Here is a 19,641-nt window from a genome sequence, read left to right as displayed (position 1 = left end):
TAAAACTCTTTTGATATTTAACCTTTTTGGGTAATATTTTCCTGCTTCTGGGACAATATTTCGAATAGTCGAGCTTGGCTGTCTTACGGACAGCTATTGTTGCTAGTTACTATAGTACAGTATATGGCAATCGTTCCAACAGAAAATATACTGATCATTGACCTCAGTGTGACATTGACATTGGACCTAATGACCTGGGTCATGTGCTCTCCGCCATGTCGTCTTGATGAGGTAAACGGTTGACGCGTGTTTTATAAGTTTTTCCAGCAGCGGCTAAGAAGATATGGAGTGGTCACGATGGACGAACGGACCGACGAACGGGGACATGACTGGCTCAAATATCATACAGCCCCAATATACTCTATACCTGGCGGTATAATAACAGAAGTTGCTTCGTTCACTTTCAAGTTTTTGAGCCAGGGGTTGAGAGAGGCGTACGTGTGTGTGTGTTGGTGTGCGTGCCTGCGTGTGTGGTTAGAGGTATGTCTTCTGCTTTCATGTCCATACTAGATTATATTGCAAGTTTTCAGCATTTGCATTTTCCACGATCTTGAAACGTACAATAGAAAAAACTAAACAATGTAATAAGAAAACTTGTTGCGTGAAACAATTAATAAGCATAAATAAGATATTAAATTTCATATTTTACAAAAATCTGAAAAGCATTTGCCAAGTCATTTCAATTCATCGAAATGCACACGGAAGTTATTAGTTCACACATCGGCAATGATATCGAAATTAAGATAAAGGCAGGTCAGATTTAATATTGTATTTAATACATAAACAATGACTATTAACCATAAGATAACAATTTGCAGTAGTTATTAGAGCGCGCAGATATACAGACATTGGCTAACTATCAAATAAAATATTACAGTATTCATTTAGGCGCGCATATACATAGACATTTAATACTTACCAAAAGTTCAATATATTGATCAACTTTTTGAAGTTCAAAATGAATATCACACCAAAGTAAGATAAAAAATATACAAGACATATACACTGAAACTCTCGTCTTTCACTTCCTAGTTTTTGAGTTAAAAATTCAATTTATGACAACTAGGCTATTTATAAATCATATAATTATCAACTCGATAAAGAACTGTTACACTCTTCAGTTCGCTTGATTGCTTTTATAGTGAAATTACTAGGGTGAAGAACTATTCCTAGACTGAAATGTCTTGGGTCAATGTCGCGTGCATTTTCAGTGTCGGTATTTTCAAATCTGAACTTCTGTAACAGAGACACAGTAAATAAGAAGAGCCGGTTTTTTGCCAGCGCCTCCCCTAGACAAACTCTACGACCCGCACCGAACGCCATTAACCTGCAAAAGAGAAATGAATGACCACTATTTAAAAATATATAAAACATTTTAAGGCTTTGCACACTGGTCATTTATTTCAATTCGATTAATATAAGAAGAACAAGTTAATATACTAAAATCATCAAAACTGGCTAGACATAGGCCAATACTACAATTGACACCGTATCTAAGAGCAATAGCAGCTCGCCGGCGAGAATCATGGCAGTTATGTTTTTTGTTTGATCGAGTTTACATGGCTTTTCGACTGAACTTCAGTTTTACACGGCGGTCAGTTAACCCTACATAATGTTCCTGCTTTCGTTAACAGTATAAACATGTTCTCATATGTATAATGACATCTTATCTACATGAGTCATACACGAATGATACTGCGTATTATCTTTTGTTAACACCAGGCTGAATATACGCATCACCTGGGATGCGAACAGGTAACCCCCAGATCGAAAGGCTTGCACAATTGATTTACAACATCTTCAGCGGCATGGGCCTCGTATACACATTAAGGAATTCGTCTACAATGAAAACGCATTCACTAGTTTGGGAATTAATTAAAATACCCCAAGTTGATTAATTAGCACAACAAACGCACGATCGTCGCTTAACCATGATACCAATCACATACAAAGGTTATTCAGCAAACCATAGCTATACATTCTTTAAAGTCTTTGAATATTTCTCATATAATCACCGAGTTTCTATTGCCTAGCAACCAAGAAATGCCCGCAATTTTTGTCTGGCCGCGTGACATTCAATGGTCCCTAAATCTTGATGAAAAATTGCATATATTTCAAGTGGGCCAAAAGCTCTGAACAGATGTTTTTAACCATACGAGCTATAGGGCAAAAGATCATTTATCGGTTTGGCAATAAGTTCACCTCTCTGAAGCAAAACCACATAGTGTCAGATACATCCGTGTTAATGCTATACTTAATGAACAAAAATCCAATTTGTGTTTCGAAATATGCGCCAAACATCTGTTTACAACTGCTGCCTTTTACGTCGTACAATAACAAGCATCGCTTTTACGTGATATTTTAAACGTTTTCTAACCAGGAAAAAAATACAAAAATCAGTAACAACTAAAATTTGAAAACAATTGTATTTATCCTTTGAAATAATCAAGTATTTCACGTTACCTGCGTCGGGTTTCATGATGTGTCGGTACAAGATGGCCTTCGGAATCGAGGAATCTTTGAGGCTCAAACTTCCACGGGTCAATCCAGAAATTTTCGTCATGATGCAATGCCCAGAGATTGATATACACCTGGAATATAATAATAATATTTCGAGTCCTTTGATTTAGGTGAACCAGCTATACATTGTAATTGCTCGGTAAATGAAAGATTTCCTGATGTCTACCTGTGCAATATTCTATGACTCACTCAAGTGACAAGGGTTTCCAACACATATTTTAGGTATTTTCGACTCCATATAGACAGTACTTCATGATAAGAGTAAACCCACAAAAAGGGAAAGACTAGTATTCTGACAAGAAGATATTTTAAATTGTTATTTCAGAAAGAAAATAATAGCGGGAACATTTAGTACCGTCTAACCTATATGTATGTTAGCTAGCGAAGCGTCTGAGAACTAAACCTATCAGCTATGCTCAATTCTAAATGTAACGAGTCGGTCGTCATTTAGTCTGCCAAGGACCTCTGGATTCCATACAATTACTAACACGGTCTCCTGAAGTAACTGATAACTTCCGCGCATGAATCACAAGTGAAGAAAAAATGACTTCATGAATGATAGTGTTCTGTTATACCGTCACAGACTGAACATAAAGGTCACACCCGGGAATTATACATATGTTGAAATAAATGATTCAGTTTTAAGATTTAAACACGTTAAATGACATAGGAGCGATTTCAAAGTGGGGGTTGGGGGCAGCCGACCAGCCAAACTTATTCATGTTTTCACAGAAAATTTCTGAACCAAAATGGACTGAAAATCAAACGTTCTTGACAACAGACATAGTATGAAATCCTTACCAGTACATCAAAATACATATCATACACACCCTTTTCTATTTATTTACTGTTATTTCTGCGCAAAAATCACTTTTTTTGTCAAAAGTTGGGTAGGGGACAGGCATATGCTGAACCTCATTCTAAAAGTTGGATCCAGCTCTTCCCCTTCCTCTGTCCCCACAGATCTTATTCCTACGACGTTCAATCCTGATATAGTTTACAACAACAGCAACATTCCAACATCATTACACACAGTGAGGTATGAAATGTGCACAGCAGAAGAACAACAACTACAACACAACAGCTGAACAATATTATTTAAAACGTAAATTTAATGTGGACTTGTTTTGATGTTTGAGCATTGTCCTTATGTAAAATGCATTACCACAGATTCTTATTCACAGAAAGAAAGAAACAAGAGGGTCATCGACCCTAATGCGCTTGTAAACAAGGCTTCAAGTATGTTTGTATAAGTACAGAGTTAGGTTTCTTCTATGTTAGCCTATATTATACACATGTCACACACACTTTTAAACCTAGGGCAATAATTTGAACAATTATGGTAGACATTACAGATCTGATATCACACGCCAAATGTCAAGGCTCTAAATAGCTATTATTGATTCAGAGAAGGAAAGTGACCACGCCCCGTGGCAGCCATGTTTTTTGACGAATCGGAATAATTTGAACAATCTTGGTAGAGGGTCACACAAGAACCATTTGTGTAAAATTATTCTAAAATCGGGCTAGCAGTTTCACACAAGAAGATTTTTAAAGTTTCCACTATATACATATAGAGAAAAGTGACCACGCCCTCTGGCGGCCATGTTTTTTGACGAATCAAAATAATTTGAACAATCTTGGTAGAGGGTCACACAAGGACCATTTGTGTAAAATTATTTTAAAATCGGGCTAGCAATTTCACACAAGAAGATTTTTATAGTTTCCACTATATACATATAAGGAAAAGTGACCACGCCCTCTGGCGGTCATGTTTTTTGACGAATCAAAATAATTTGAATAATCTTGGTAGAGGGTGACATAAGGACCATTTGTGTGAAATTATTTCAAAATCGGACCATCGGTTTAGGAGGAGATGTCGTTTGAAGTTTTTTCTATTTTTAGCTCTGGCAGCCCCTATGTGCAACCAAGCGGAACCGTTTGAACAACTTTGGTAGAGGACCATCCAAGGAACATCCATGCCAAGTTTCATCACAACCCATTCAATTGTTATGGAGGAGATGTCGTTTAAACACAAATGTTGACGACGGACGGACGACTTGACGCACGGACGCACGCACGACGGACGACGGACACAGCGTGATCACAATAGCTCACCATGAGCACTTTGTGCTCAGGTGAGCTAAAAAACAATACGCTGTGAAGAAAACAATCTTAATTCAATTAGTATTGCGATTAGCAAGAAGTAGGACATTAAAAAACGAATTATATGTTAGTTCAATGCTTTTAGACTCTGAAACGGGACGATTTTTAAGAAAGAAAAAACCTGGGAACCCTGCATTTCGTTCATATCTACTGATTACAAAACAGCACAGGATTTCCGGTAACACTGGGTTTGGAGAACCAATCCTTTATGGTTATTATCACAAAAATGTAATAAAAATTACAGTTTTATCATGTATTTATTAAATTAGATTTTTAAGTGCGACTGTTTGCAAATGTATCTGCTGTGCGGAAATGTGTTACTAAAACATAGATTATTTCGCTACACCCTTAAGTTTCAGGGCGTATTTCCTCAAACTATGTGTCATAGAAAATGACAAACACAACAATCAAGCTGTAGAACAAAGATGAGCTGGCCCACCATTAACCGAGTGTCGCTATTGAAAAGTAGCGATATAGCACAATGTTACAAAAGCTATCGTATTCAACAATGGTGTTTTGACGTGCCACCCAAGATAAGAGAATCAAGGAAGCTTTTTTAGAGGAAACCATTTAAATAAACTTTATCAAATGTTTCACGTGTCGTTAGGTTCAAACAAATTCAAATTAACTACTATAAATAAAGATTTCAAAATTGTTACTCTTAAAAGAAGTTTGCTATCTCGATTTATATAAAATGTACACGTATTTTAAACTCCGTTATTTTAATGTCAGCAGGTGCACTGTGAAACAGGAGTCGTGTAGCTCGAGGCCATCCAGTAAGCTCACTACGCACAAAGCACCCGACTATTACATGAATCGATAGGTCTCGAGTTAGAGCCCTAGGTGGTAATTTAACCTCAAATATAAACAAACAGGGACTTGGAAGAATATATATATATTTATTTATTTTATATTGTTGGTTTTGAAATATAAGGCCTTCTTATGTTTAAGTGTGCGAATATTCTATGTGCTAGTTTAAGGGCTTAATTGAACTTGTAAATGTGTTGGTTCGTTCTCCTAGCAAGGTACAAGGCCATGAACTGGCTTCATGCCATCTGTTTATCATACATTTAACATGAAGAAGTTGTCAATGTCCGGTTTACATGTGAAAATACAATGTCTGTGTTACAATATTTGTTTTGATACATTAACGTATATCCAGTATTCGTTAATGGACAAAATATAACACTAAGAGTGCTTTCACGTTAAACATGATACAGGTCCAGTTGTAATCTAGCTCGAAAATGTTTGAAACATACAGGGACAAATATCAAATTATTCCTTGGTATAATTCATGATGTAGATTATCTAGCTACAGCAATTTGACGTCATAACAAAATGCATAATCCACCTAAATCGGCGTTGTTTTTACACATTTTTTGTTCAAAGTTTCAACAGGTTAATGATAATAAAAAAAGAATGACTCCAACGAATGCAACTGTTGTTAGATTTGAACTAATTTCAAGTCTAATGAATTTAAACCAATCAAGTATATGTTGATTTGAAAAAAAAAAAAAGAAACGCAAAAAAGTCAAAGCTATAAACCCTATAAACAAAAGTACGAAAAACATTTATAAAATTTATCACTATTATTTTTTACAATAAAAGTCCCTTTTGCATTTTTCTTTCAGGAAGTATTGGTTACTGTGTCTTACTTTGTCGTGTGAACAGTCACAAGAAATGTTCAGTGAGTTATAATCAGTAATCACTGTCCTTTGTTCAGATGTGTACTACATACTAATTTATCTGCTGTGAATACTGTACATATTGTGAACTCTACTCAATGAGTTCTGCTCTTGTCATACTCAGAGACATTGTGCAGTAATCACAGAGGTTCACGACATACTTAGTGTCAATGAATGGGCACAAAGCACAGAATTTAGTTCACGACATACTTAATGTCAATGGGCAGAATGCACAGAGTTTAGTTCACGACATACTTAGTGTCAACGGGCACAAAGCTAAGAGTTTTGTTCAAGACATACTTAGTGTCATTGAATGGGCACAAAGCACAGAGTTTAGTTCACGACATACTTAATGTCAATGGGCAGAAAGCACAGAGTTTAGTTCACGACATACTTACAGTTTAGTTCACGACATACTTAGTGTCAATGACACAAGGCACAGACTTTAGTTCAAGACATACTTAGTGTCAGTGAGCACAAAGCACAGAGTTTAGTTCAAGACATACTTAGTGTCAATGAGCACAAAGCACAGAGTTTAGTTCAAGACATACTTAGCGTCAATGAACACAAAGTACAGAGTTTAGTTCAAGACATACTTAGTGTCAATTGGCACAAAGCACAGAGTTTAGTTCAAGACTTATTTAGTGTCAATGGGCACAAAGCACGGAGTTTAGTTCTTGACTCACTTTGTATCATTTAGCAGTAATCACCAAGTTTAATTCAAGACTAGGTGTCACTGAGCAGTAATCACCAAGTTTAGTTTACGACTCACTTAGTATTATTTAGTATCACCGATTTTATTTCATGACTCACTTAGTACCACTGAGCAGGAATCACTAATTCACTACTAAGAAGTAATCAGTAATCACTAAATTTAGTTCACTAAGTAGTACTCACTGAGTTCTGTTTAGTGAACGCTACTCACTGAAATTTCTCGTAAGTGTCCTTGTTACTTTGTTCATGGAACTCTACTTCATGAACTAAAGACTGAGTGCATTAATTCAGTGCTCACTGAACACTTCATTAAGCGGATGTTACCTTGTTCTTCATTTAATATCAGTGGAAGTAACTCAAGCAGGTTATTTTTGTACATGACATTTTTATTGCCCTTCGCTGACTTAAAATGTTTTGTTTTTTGTTTTTGTTGGGTTTAACGTCACACCGACACAGTTATAGGTTATATGGCGACTTTCCAGCTTTGGTGGTGGAGACAGACCCCAGATGCCCATCCGTGCATTATTTCATCACGAGCGGGCACCTGGGTAGAACCATCGACCTTCCGTAAGCCAGCTGGATGGCTTGCTCACATGAAGAATTCAACGCCCCGAGTGAGGCTTGAACCCACACCGAGGAGGGGCAAGTGATTTGAAGTCAACTTGAAACATGCTTACAAGACGTTTGCAGTATTCATTGAAAATAACCATCGCCTTGTCTGAACTATACTCACTGTTGTATTTTTCGGTATATGTTTTCCGCCAACAGAGGTATCACAAATTGTTGCGTGAGGAACGGCAAGGGGTACGTGAGAAATGTATCGTAAAGTCTCTAATAAACACGCTTCCATATATGGCATTGACGGGCGGTCTGAGAGGGAAGGGTCACGTGACGATCCTACCACGTGGTCTATTTCCATGTGGAGACGATTTTGGATTTCCGGTCTGTGAAGTAGCACCAGAAGTAAACAGGTTAGAGCTGTGGTCGTTGTATCTGTACCTAAAATATATTTGTAATCATAGAATAAGCAATATCTTAAATTTATATAAAAGTGATAAATGTCTTATGGTACTGGACAGTAACGTCGCTCGGCAATATCCTTATGACAACGTACTATCGTTATGCAATTTTGCATTCTTCGGGCGAAAATGTACGACTTCGTAAAAAGCAGACTAAGCTGTATGTTATTTATTTATTTTGTTGGACTTAACGTCCCACCGACACAGTTATAGCCCATATGGCGACTTCCAAGCTTTGATGGTGGAAGAAGACCCATGTTTGTAGTTATCTAAAACATAGGTCGGCTAGGCATACTGCAACTTTTACAGGGACGCTCAGGTGCCACTCTTGGCATTTTATCAAGCACGAGCCAGCACCTATAGGTAGAACGTAAGTATTTTCACTTGTAAGCAATTGTAAATGAAATGTTTGAAGCCACAATTAAAGTGTGTAAAGGTAACTTTTAAAAAATCAGGTCCTTATTTTATTAATTACAGATGTCAGTTTAGACCAAAAAACATGGTCGATCCCCATTTAATTACGTTTTGTATCCACATTTCAGATTATTTAATTCATTACACTTACGCGCAATGATTATTAAAACTGTCGACATATGTATATGACAACATATGTCGAGTATTGGGAATATAAATCTTATGCCGGACCTTTATAGGGGATTTAAGCAATGGGCTTCGGTGAATTCTATGCAATATCTGTAACAGTCGATATGTAGAAAAGTCTATCCTTCACACAGTAAAAATGACGTTAAAATAAAAGGAATTAGGCGGTATCCAATATGTACATAGATTTCCGTCAAAGTTAAATTCTTTAATTTTGAAAATATTATAAATAAAAATAGGACTTTGAATGAGTTGTATTTTATTTCATATTCAAACAAGAGCTGTTACAATTGGTGACAAATGCCTCCGAAGCGTGCCCAAGAATGCTACAGTCATCTGCGCAAAAAAAAATCACACGTCATTTCATGACCTTGACCTTGATCTGAGAGACCCGGGTCATAAGCGTGACACACCTTCTTAATATGGTAAACATTTGTGTCAAATTATTTTCAAATAGCTTGGTAAATGGCAGAGTTATGGAACAGACAATAAACAACTTTGACTTCTGTGACCTTGACCTTGGAGCTAGGGGTCTAGGTCTTGCGCATGACACGTCATCTCAATATAGTGAATATCTATGCCAGACAAGAAACAGACCATGTTAACCTTTAACCTCAAGTGTGACTTTGACCTTAGAGCTAGGGGTCTGGATCTTGCACATGATATGTCGACTTATTATGGGGATCATTTACGCCAAGTTATTTCAAAATCCCTTCATCATTGGCAGAACTATGGACCGGACACGAAACTCTGTTAACCTTTGACTTCTAAGTGTGTCCTTAACCTTGAAGCTAGGGGTCTGGAACTTGCGCATGACACGTCGTCTCATTATGGTAAACACTTATCGCCATGTTATTTCAAAATCCCTTCATGGATGGCAGTGTTATGGACCGGACACGAAACAGACCCTGTTAACCTTTGACCTCTGTGACCTTGACCTTGAAACTACAGTAGGGGTCTGGTCTTGTGTATGACACAGGTCGTCTCATTATGGTGAACAATTATGCCAAGTTATTTCAAAATCCCTTTATGGATGGCAGAGTTACAGACCAGACAAGAATTTACACGGACGCGCGCACGGACGGACGGACAGTGCGGTTTTAATATGCCCACCTTCGGGGCCATAAAAATATCAAATGAATTAATACGGATTTGTAAGTTTTGTTGTAGGCATACTGTGATGTGAGTCTGGAAGCTTTATTACTTTTAGCAAAAGTTTAAAATGAAAACTTGTCTAACCGGCAAGAATGAGATTGGTAAAGGTTTCTTTGAGAGTTGACTCTGACATGTCGAACTCACTATACCGAGGATCTCGTGCTAGCTTCTGCAAGTCTGATATAACACTGCTCCTCCCAGGGTCGTTCTGAAATAATGAGCATTCCTCATTTACGGTGATATATATATAAACTGAAATGTTTACGAACATTTATCAAACAGAACATTAATACTTTTGAGAAATAATACAAGTTCCCTAATACAAAAGGAGTTTTGTTCTCATTCCACCCACAATTTTGATCATGTCCAAACGCCCGCTTTCTGTAAACCAAGTTCCGTGAACAGTCCCTTGTCATAACTTTATAGCAGAATCAAACTGTTGTGACTGGCAGACAGATAGACAGATGGACTGACTGGCGAACAAAGTCAACAAAAGCTAAATTAGACGCACATTCTTTCTATGACAGGCAGACGGACAGGCATACGTACGGACAAACATGCCAATGACGGACTTAAAAGCGTGTGCATAATTTCCGTATATTCTTCTTTTTTACGAAAATAAAGTATAAAGTGAATATTCTCTTTGTTGCGTTCTATCTAGATGTACCATGTTCAGCGGGGGGGGGGGGGGGGGCACAAGTCTGACCTTGCTTTGACCTTTGATCTCTATTTGTGGCTTTGACCTTTGACCTACTGACCTGGTTCATGCGCTCTGCTCATCGTCTTCAATGTCACCTACTTATATGTCAAGTTTAAAGTCAATATCTTTGTTAGTTATTTATTTATGCTCCGGACAGTCTTTATTAGTTATTTAATTATGCTCCGGACATGAAATATGAGGGTCAAAATTGACTTTTGAGCTCCATTTGTAACCTTGACCTTTGACCTACCTTCCTGATTCATGTTCTGCGCACATCGTCTCATCACCGTCTATGTACACGCCAAGTTTTAAGTCAATTCCTTGAATGATTATCGAGTTATGCTCCGGACAAGAAATATGACGAACAGACGGACAAACAGACGCATGCGCCATCACATAATACGTCCGTTTTTCCAGAAACGTTCTTAACAATATACATCGTATAAATTCCTTAGTAGTACATTAAATTGCCCTTTCAAATAGGCTTTCTCTTTCATTTACTGTTATTGCCATCAAAAAAGTTTTTCTTTACCAGAAGTTGGGGGAGAAGAGGGAGGAAAGAGAAGGGCGGGGGTGGGGGGGGGGGGGTGCAAACCGTATGCTACTTCCATCCCATCCAAGCTCAAAGTTGGACCCTCTGCTGATATGCCTATGATCTCTAAACGTGTATCCTTGTGCTTTCTGGGGAGATTCGAAGTAGTAACCCTAGTCGGATCGGGCACACGCCACCAGGTTACTAGGCTGATGTCGTATAGTTACCGTGGTATAGCTATGGTCCAGCCAAAATATATTTCGAAGTCCTACAGCCTTTTTAAGGGCTTTGTATTCATCCTGAAGGAAGTTGAAAACTGGAAGTCGGTCAAGTATCCGACTCGAACCTGGACCAAACGAGTGATTGAACAATCCATTAATCTCTTTTAACCGTGTCAGATCTTTGCCATTGTAAGGTAACCTGGTGCCAATAGCCTGAAAAAAGAAAATAAATTTCATACAGCGAAACATCCGATAACTCGAGCATCTATAATGCTATCACCATCGAAAAACCGTGCATTATGTTTGTTCCCGTGCCTGCTTGAAAGAAAAGAAGTAGAAATTTTATGAAAACCAGATTTTTCAAATTTAGCTATTGTATCTAAGCCTAAGGATGGTGGAAATAAGTTAAAACATAAATATTATACAGGATAATACAATGGTGAACAATACTGTATATAACAGTGGCCTTAACCTAACCGTAACATCAATCTTATGGACCACAGAAACAACTCTACTAACCTTTCTGTCATATATTTAATATACCTACATACAAAGTTCCTAATCAGTTATGAGAGATTATTTTTCTATTTTAGTAACAATGATTTGGCTATAAATGTGCATATGCTATTTAATGCCAAATAACATTTCTGTTCTGTTCTGTTCTGTTCTGATTTCAAATACAATTCAACGCTATTTGCTATACAGCAACGGTGCCATTGACCTTGACCGTATGGCAGGTGAATGGCTCTTCTTACTACCACCCAAGACTCCACCCATCAAAAAAACCATAAAACCCCGGGCAGTGAATAGAACCACTTCCGGTCTGTTGTCCTCCAAACCAATACTTCTATATTCGAAAAGGCACATATACCAATGCGACATGGTAAAATTTTCAATGTTTACTGGTCTATGGATAAAATTAATTAAAATGCTTAATTGAAAATGACAGGTTTTCCTCAACAACAACAATAAAACAACAATGCAAATGTTATTACTACTAAAGTTGTTTTCAATTACATTGTAATACAATTAATATTAACTTGAATATTCACAATTAACTTTCGTGTACCATTTCTCGGACATACATATTTTGTGTCAAAATGTAAATTATCCTGAATACAATTCACCATTGCGGCACCTTTGTTCGTTTCTGCATTGTATAATGTCTTCTTTGTACATATGTCAGACAATAAAATACATATTTCTACACTTTCTCGTCAACAAAATTGTATTATTGACTTGGTTATTATCAATGCACAAATGCATTTCCTTTTTTTATTGCATAGACTAAGATAGCTGAGATGCCCCTCGGAGCTGTTGGGCCGAAACCCCGTATGGGATGTATAGTTCTCTGCAAGGAAGCACTCCAGCTACTTGAGGATGAGTGGTAACTTTACCAGGTGCCTAAAATAATGTCAGTAGTGGCGTCTTTTGTCTTCTTCCCACCACTGAAAGCAGTAAAGTCCCCAGGTAACATAACCTTTGTCAAAGTGGCTTAAAATCAAACGTATGATCAAAAATAAACATCAAACGTGGTGTCCCTGCCTTTAGCCTACTTTTGTCAGTATCGATCTATATGTTGTGTCTTAGGTCTTACCCTTCCCTTGTTTTATATTGTTTTTATAAAAAAAAAATGCATCTTGTTTATGGGTACTTGAAGCATTCTATCTGTATTTATCTTTCCACTTTAAGTGGCCTGCTTGCAGTGTAAAACATTGGTTGCGGTTTTTTTTTCTTTTGCTATTTATGCTTATAGACTTCTACATAAATAAAGAGCTTTAAGAATCTCGGTAAAGTTTGTGTTGTCGGAAACTTTCGGCACATTCAACATTTGGCATTTTAATACTTTTGGTCCATATGCATCAGTGGACGTATTTACACTTTAAGTATTAGCATTTTCAAATCGTTAGCATTCTCAAACTATTACTAGTAGCCTATTTAAATTGTTATCATTTTCCGTTCACGTAGACAGCTTCTAGGCTCACACCTCTGGCTGACCCCCGACTAACACCTATGGAAGCAGGCTCCTGCGCAATGATCTACTACAGAGAGACTATTACGGATCCTCGCTGCGCGATGGGGTGTGGTGGCAACAAAACCCCATCATTAGAGGTGTTTATTACCAAAATCAGAAAAGAAGCAACAATTAAAAATATTATAAGTGGGATAAAATCTCCTTGCTCAATTTTCCCCATGCAAGCAACGTCGTCCTCCCCAGTGCGTTTGTATAAATTTTTAAAATTATCGCCATTAACTGAAGTATAACAAGAGCTGACGGAGGACAGCAACGCTCAACTATGCAACAGCCTTGTCAATTGAATGAATAAAAAAGTTGAAAAAGGGGCAGAATTTTGTAAAATGCAAAGTATTGAACCTCTGTACTGCATGTCATATCATGACAGTGAACAAGTGTGTGAAATTTCAATCCTTTCCAATTTGTGGAAACTGAGATACCAGCTTACATACAAAAACTTTACCAAAAACTGCTAAGTCGAAAAAGGGGCATAATTTTGTAAAAATGCAAAGTTGAGTTCTGGGACCTTCACAGTGCATGTTAGATCATGACAGTGAACAAGTGTGTGAAGTTTCAATCTATTCCAATTAGTGGATACTGAGATATCAGATTACATACAAAAATTTAACCAAAAACTGCTAAGTCGAACAAGAGCTGTCGGAGGACAGCAACGCTCGACTATTCAACAGCCTTGCCGATTGAATGAATAAGAAAGTCGAAAAAGGGGCATAATTTAGTAAAAAAAGCAAAATAGGGTTATGGAACCTGCATATGTAACAGGCTGAAAATACTTCAGCTCTGACCGGGAATCGAACCCGGGACCTCTCACACCTAAGGCGGACACTCTACCACGTCGCTATAAAAGCTACCTCAAAAGCAAGGAAGTATAAGTGCACCCTTATACTCTACCCTACTACATACACCCCCTCCATTTTTGAATTCGTCCTCGAATTCCAGGAGTTTGAACCTCTGTGGGACGTTCCAAGGTGTCCATTCATATCTACTCGTGAGTTATTTACGTTGGGCGCCAAATGTAACAGGCTGAAAATACTTCAGGCCTGACCGGGAATCGAACCCGGGACCTCTCACACCTAAGGCGGACACTCTACCACGTCGCTATAAAAGCTAGCTCAATAGCAAGGAAGTATAAGTGCACCCTTATACTCTACCCTACTACACATAGTGATTATCAGCTCATGACAGTGGACAAGTGTGTGAAGTTTCAATCCATTCCCATAAGTGGGTACTGAGATACCAACTTACATATAAGAATTTAACCAGCTTACATATAAGAATTTAACCAAAAACTCCTAAGTTGAAAAAGGGGCATAAGTTTGTAAAATGTGAAGTTGAGTTATTGACCCTTTGCACTGCATGTCATACCATGACAGTGAACAAGTGTGTGAAGTTTCAATCCTTTCCCATTAGTGGATACTGAGATACCAGCTTACATACAAAAACTTAACCAAAAATTTCTATGTTGAAAAAGGGGCATAATTTTGTAAAAAAAGCAAAACAGAGTTATGGGACCTACTTTGTGCATGTCAGATCATGACAGTGAACAAGTGTGTGAAGTTTCAATCCATTCCCATTAGTGAGTACTGAGATACCAGCTTACATACAAAACCTTAACCAAAAATTTTAAGTCGAAAAAGGGGCATAATTTTGTAAAAAAGCAAAATAGAGTTATGGAACCTATGCAGTGTAAGTCAGTTTATCACAGTTAATAAGTGTGTGAAGTTTCAATCCATTCTCACAAGTGGTTACTGAGATACCAGCTTACATACAAAACCTTAACCAAACATTTCTAAGTCAAAAAAGGGGCATAATTTTGTAAAAAAGCAAAATAGAGTTATGGAACCTATGCAGTGTAAGCAGTTTATCACAGTGAATAAGTGTGTGAAGTTTCAATCCATTCCCACAAGTGGTTACTGAGATTCCAGCTTACATACAAAACCTTAACCAAATCGGGACGCGGACGCGAACGCGGACGCCGACGCATGGGCGAGTCCAATAGCTCTACTCTTCTATGAATAGTCGAGCTAAAAATCATTCGTTTTTATACTTATTAGAAAATAACGGTATGTTTGAAAAAAAGTATGGGCGGGATGAGGAGGGGTGAATGTCCGCCTTGGTTAAAATGCATAGGATATTTATTCGCAGGGGTTGTCGTCTCCGAATTCCAAAAACACTTGATACATCTACAACATCAGCATTGGATAAACAAAGAAAAGAAACCATACCAGGTCTAGCATAATGTTGCATGCAGAATCATAGAGAAGGCTCCAAGGATCAAAGGCTTGGCCTTTATAAGCATCAATACGTGACAGCAGCTCAGTAATTTCCGTGCCACATCGATCCTGAAGCCTGTCAAGGCCACCACCATACATCCGAAGAGAGGAATGAATTTGCTTCCGTAAAAACTGCAATGAATGAAATAACATTGTGAGAGCGGACTTGGCTGAAAAAAGGTGCAACATTTTATTTATGCACTCCAAAGTGAAATATCTCACACTTGTATAGCGTATTTTTTAATCTAACTGTAAGGCAAAATACGGGCATGCCACAACTAGCTCGATATGGACACCAAACTGCATGTTTACGATCGAAAGAAAGCGGATTCGCTACTCTGCGATGCCACTATGTTTCGAGACAATATTACAAGGACACATTGCCTTATTTCATTTATCTATGTTTCACGGTACCGAAGTTTTGGAGTACAATTCAGCCATACGTTTTCGCAGACTTTGCTCATTGATAGGTCCAATTTGCCCCCAAAGTTTGAACATAAATATAAACATTTTCTGTATTTAAACTGAAGTCTGGCTCATACAAGCGCTACATGTTTACGTATAACGTTTAATGTTAAACATTTTTGCTATTTATGGTTGGCAATCCTTTCCTTGTATTTGCATTGTAAATACATGCACTCACTACGCAGCACATTTTGAGATAACATTCGCAATTTATCTGCAGCACGCATTCTATCAATTAAATTGAAATGGAAAATATATTACTTCTCTTTTTTAGCTGAAATTATGTCTGCAATATCATTCGCTTTAACCCGTTTGTTTTAACTTGCAGTCTGCATTACTATATGTTTCTGGCCTACAAGTTGAGCTTAAAAGTATACATGTTCCTTCTGTCTATTTGTTTTACGCACATTCCGGACTTTCAGGTGTTTTACCAGCAATTTGGAGACATTTCAATTTAAATTTTCACTCGCAGTACGGGCGTAAATATGACTGCATGACTACGGCATGTTACTATTCTTTTTACCTGCAATTTAGGGGTATAAGTCTGCCATACTATCGAGTTCTTGTTTCGGTCCTGGTAATCTGTACGGCTCATGTGCGGCCGACCGGCGAAGTCGCTCCCACGAGTCACCAGAGCTTCATAAACACTGTCATAGTCATTTAATACCACTATCTCCTCGCCAAATAAACTGAATCTAAATATTGGGCCGTACTTCTTCGCCCAGTCTGTTAAAACGAGATGAGTCTTTGACATGTCAAACAGGTTCCCGATGAGTGGCCATCTGTTGCCGACGGCGGGAACTTCGGCAAATTTCCATCTGTGTTTGATAACTGATTTATACAGGTATGCAAGTAGAAGGAGAAAGAGGGACACACAAAGTGCAAAGGTCAGCATGACGAATCCTGGAAAACAAATGAAAAATGTTTCAAACGAGTGACCCATGCAGCTAAAATGAATATATCATTTATCTCTTACTTTTGTCGAAACTTCACGCGTTGATTCACATTATGAAATATATTTTCTTTCTCCCTTTAACTTCGTGAACTTTGTACAAAGATTAGATATGTAAATTATATAATTGTGAAAACTAATTATCCCGAAATTCGTGAAATTAACTAAATGAATACAAATTAACTACATCTGCTTATTTAGATTTCGCCTCAAGCAGACATAGGGCCTACTCTGAAAGTTTTTGAACACTTTGGGTCTAGAATATTAATGGTTTGCCAATTTTTTAAATAATTTTCTGTGTTAATATCACACTGAATCAACGGCAGGATTTGCTTTTTTTTTACTCTGGTTCGCAGAAAAGCTTATTGCCAATAATAGTCTACAGGTACAAAGGGACTGCCGGGGGTCAATGTTTAATGTTACACCGTGTAACATTAAATATTGACACCGTGTAACATTAGATATTGACCCCGTTGAAAATTTACCCCATTGATAAAAATTTAATGTTGAAATGTTGGTGGGTCAATTCTCAACGTTGAAAAAGGACCTTTTGATCAAAATTTAATGTTGAAATGTTGACGGGGTCAATTTTCGACGTTGAAAAAGGACCTTTTGATCAAAATTTAATGTTGAAATGTTGACAGGGTCAATTCTCAACGTTGAAAAAGGATCCATGGGGTCAATTTTCAACGGGGTCAGTATTTGTTACACCGGCAAAGTTATGGACCAAGACATGTGTTCCTATTTCAGGAAACTTTGCAGCTACTTGATGAGTTTTAGGCTAATTATTAATTATAGGCCCTACTTTAAAATAAAATATTTCGCTGCCGCATGTAATAAAAGTCCTCAGTAAACTCCACAAATAGATAACATTTCGATACCTGGTGACCTCGTGTTTTTTGGGGGATTTTTTTTTTTTGTATCATTTGAAAAAGTTGTATCTGCTGATCAAGAATTATTTAATAAGATGACTATAATAATATGTACGAATCACTACAGTCATGTTTTTGACTGCGAAATGATAAATCTTATAAAACGTTGACTGGACTTCTATTGAAGAATCATTGAAAACTAGAGATCTATGAAGTAAAACAAATCTATAAGTTAGCCTATAACATATTTTGTCATGTATTGTAATTCATATTTTCTTTTTTCAGTAGACAATACTCTGCTAATTTGTGGACCGGAAGCCATATCAAAGTTTGTGCCCCTCGCTGTGTTATGCTCAGGTATAGTAAAAGCGTAGATCTACCGTGCATTTTACTACATCATGCAAATTACGAAAAATCTTAAAATTTAATAGCATGTGCCCAATTAAGGAAATAATTCAAGAATTTTAAATGAAATTTAACTTAGTAAGTAGGCCTATAAGTATTCTATAACATCGTGTGTCATACATGTAGATCTATGTTGTATTACATAATTAATTAAAATGATAGTATCATAGATAGAAAACGTAAATTTACCTTTTCTAAATCTATTAATTATCCAGCAGTCGTTGAAACTGGCAGTGCATATCAGCTAAGCGTCCTTGTAATAGCATTGTTTATGCGTTTTCATAAATTACTCCTTCTGTTCACGAAAGACATCATTTGAAGTTCAAAGGAAAGAGGGACATCCGATTTGCACATGTTAAACATACATTGTCAAGGTTACATGTGAATCAGCTCTATATAAAAGGTCAAGGCCATTTTCCTATTGATACAAGGGAGTTAAGTGCACATGAACTACTTTATTGATTGTATGTAAGATTTGTCTGCTTACAGGCACGGACAAAAAATGGGAATGCCATTGCATACGCAACCCCTAATAACTGTTTTATTAGTTTGGACAAAAGTATACATTGTGGCTATTTTTCCACAAGGTTTTATCTAAGGAATTTTACTAAAAAACAGAACAATATATGGCTACTTCTTTTGTCTTTTTGTCATTTCATGTTCTTAATATCTGTTTAAAAATCCGCTTTTAACGTCGCTAAAAAACGTGCAGATTGTTGGCGGGATATCAGAGAGAGAGAGAGAGAGAGAGAGAGAGAGAGAGAGATGTTGACAGAATTTATTCATAGGTTCATAATTATGTTGGGTATTAAAGGGCTCTACATTTTTCATGTATTTATCTCAGATATAGAAATGACATGTTTTTTTAAATATATTAACAGGAAACGGTCTATGTATTAACATTTACGATATTCTTAAAATAAACACTCATGGCGGATTGTTGTCTGGTGCAGTGTTTCAAATTCATGACCTACAGCGTGGAATAGCCCGGCCCTACATACAATTTTGAAATACATTTTACAGTATCTTTCAGTGAATGTGCGTGTATGATTCATGTTCATAAAAGTACCGATTTTTTACTAACTTTTGGTCAAGTAAAAAAAATGGTTTCTAATTAAGATGTGACAGCTTACAACGAAATCAGCTTAATGCGGTAGCATTAATATATAGGCCTATAGATCTATACTACATCGTGTATACATAAGAGAAATTAATGCGAACGTAGGTTAATAGACAGCGGTGTAACAAAATGGTTGATCTTAATCCTGATGTAATCAAATTTTACAGATGCATAGTTTATAAAATTCATGGATTTATCAGCTGAAATCAC

The 19,641-nt window shown here is 37.1% G+C and overlaps 1 protein-coding gene across 1 annotated transcript; it reads right to left on the bottom strand.

Moving 5' to 3' along the window:
- Positions 1–754: 754 nt before the first annotated feature.
- On the bottom strand, positions 755–18,692 carry LOC123548424 (steroid 17-alpha-hydroxylase/17,20 lyase-like). The gene is made up of 8 exons (XM_045335681.2): positions 18,501–18,692; positions 16,606–16,985; positions 15,570–15,749; positions 11,319–11,525; positions 9,944–10,067; positions 7,819–8,084; positions 2,464–2,591; positions 755–1,327 (listed from the first exon to the last, which is right to left on the bottom strand). The coding sequence occupies exons 2-8, from the start codon at positions 16,975–16,977 to the stop codon at positions 1,090–1,092; spliced, it is 1,515 nt and encodes a 504-aa protein (XP_045191616.1). The 5' UTR covers positions 16,978–16,985; positions 18,501–18,692; the 3' UTR covers positions 755–1,089.
- Positions 18,693–19,641: the final 949 nt, after the last annotated feature.

This window comes from Mercenaria mercenaria, chromosome 6, assembly GCF_021730395.1.
Source record: "Mercenaria mercenaria strain notata chromosome 6, MADL_Memer_1, whole genome shotgun sequence".
Taxonomy (NCBI): Eukaryota; Metazoa; Mollusca; class Bivalvia; order Venerida; family Veneridae; genus Mercenaria; species Mercenaria mercenaria.
Note: the sequence above shows the minus strand (reverse complement) of the source record. Positions and strands in the feature narration are given on the sequence as shown.